This window comes from Rhinopithecus bieti, unplaced genomic scaffold (genome assembly GCF_001698545.2).
Source record: "Rhinopithecus bieti isolate Rb0 unplaced genomic scaffold, ASM169854v2 scaffold_14229, whole genome shotgun sequence".
NCBI classification, from domain to species: Eukaryota; Metazoa; Chordata; class Mammalia; order Primates; family Cercopithecidae; genus Rhinopithecus; species Rhinopithecus bieti.
Window position 1 is genome coordinate 583407 of NW_016807978.1, and position 1415 is coordinate 584821.

The 1415-nt window shown below is 41.5% G+C and overlaps 1 protein-coding gene across 1 annotated transcript; it reads right to left on the reverse strand.

Annotated features, from left to right (window-relative positions):
* Positions 1-363: 363 nt before the first annotated feature.
* LOC108537203 (retinoid-binding protein 7) lies at positions 364-982 on the reverse strand. The gene has a single exon (XM_017884374.1). The coding sequence runs from the start codon at positions 958-960 to the stop codon at positions 556-558; it is 405 nt and encodes a 134-aa protein (XP_017739863.1). The 5' UTR covers positions 961-982; the 3' UTR covers positions 364-555.
* Between the last annotated feature and the right edge of the window lie 433 nt (positions 983-1415).

The window sequence follows — 1415 nt, forward strand, 5'->3', positions numbered from 1 at the left end:
GAATACAGACAAACTCTAGAAGCTAGAAGAGGCAAAGAAAGGAATTTTCCCCTATAGCTTCTAGAAGAAAGGAAGTTCTGTTAACACTTGAATATTAGACCACTGAGACTGATTTTGGACTTCTGACCCCCAAACTGTAAGATAATAACTGTATTGTTTCACACAACTGAGTTTATGGCAGTTTGTTACAGAAGCAATAGGAAACTAATACAATAAATGTATATTCACCTTTATGGGTTTGGGTTTTATGTTTTCAACAATATCTGACTCATACTATACATGGTATTTGCTGATCTGTATTTTTCAAAATAAAAACATTGTACATCTTTTTTGTTGTTGTTGTTGTTGTTGTTGTTGTTGTTGTTTTTCATTTGGACAGGTTTATTGAAGCTGAGCAGTTTCCCCATAATCTAGATGACTTCAGGTTACAGGCTGTGTGGCTCTCTCCAGCCACGAGTCCTCATCACCGAATGGGATGGATAAACATCTGTTCAGTCTGCAATATAATTTGGCATAAAGCTGCAGCCACAAGTGGGCTCTGCTGCTGGATATGGATCAGGCTCTCTGGAATGTCTGTTTGCACACTTGACCTTCACAGAACATTTCCAGGTGGAGTTTGTCTCCTTCGATCCAATGGGTCCAGCCTCTGTTCTTCTTTTCTCCCTTCTGGACACAGGTGAGCCTGTCATTGTCCCAGATAACCAAGTTCTTGCATTTTCTGTTGTCCAGGCCTTTGTTATCTTCCTCAAATTCTTCTCCAATTTTAAATTTCACAAAATAGTTCCTTAGGCTGCTGTTCGTGTGGATGGTAAAAGAATCCTCATTCTGCTCAATCACTTTCTGTGGCTTCAGCAACTTGGCTATTTTACGAGTGGCAAAGTCAATACCTAGGGCCAGCATGTAGCCCTCGAAGTTGTCGCTGCTGAGCAGGGTCCAGGTACCGCTGAGGTCGGCGGGCATGGTCGGAGGTCGCAGTACAAACTCCGGCCTGTTGTTGTTTTTTTAACAGAAAAATGGTGCGAAAGTAGTCCTAGTGGTTCCAGATTGGTTAGGAATGTTTCAAAGGGAGGAGAGAGAGGTTTACAGGAAACCAGCCCACAGGCTTCTGCAAACCCCTGTTATGAGATGATGAAGGTTTCAAGAGGGTGGTGGCAGAGAAAACAGTAAGGAAGAAACAATCTAGGAATATTGACTGATGGGGCTCAGTGACAGCACTTAGGTGATGTCATGTTCTTTGACATAGCCTTGCCTCAAAGAGCATAACTGAACAAAAGTTCTAGTGATCAGCTATGCATCTGTTTACTTTGTTTTTTCCATGACATATTTTTCAAATAACCTTTCTCAAGTAGTTCAAAGAATCATACAAACATGACCATGAGGTAGCAAAGGGAGAGAGCAATTTCTTAACTCACTCA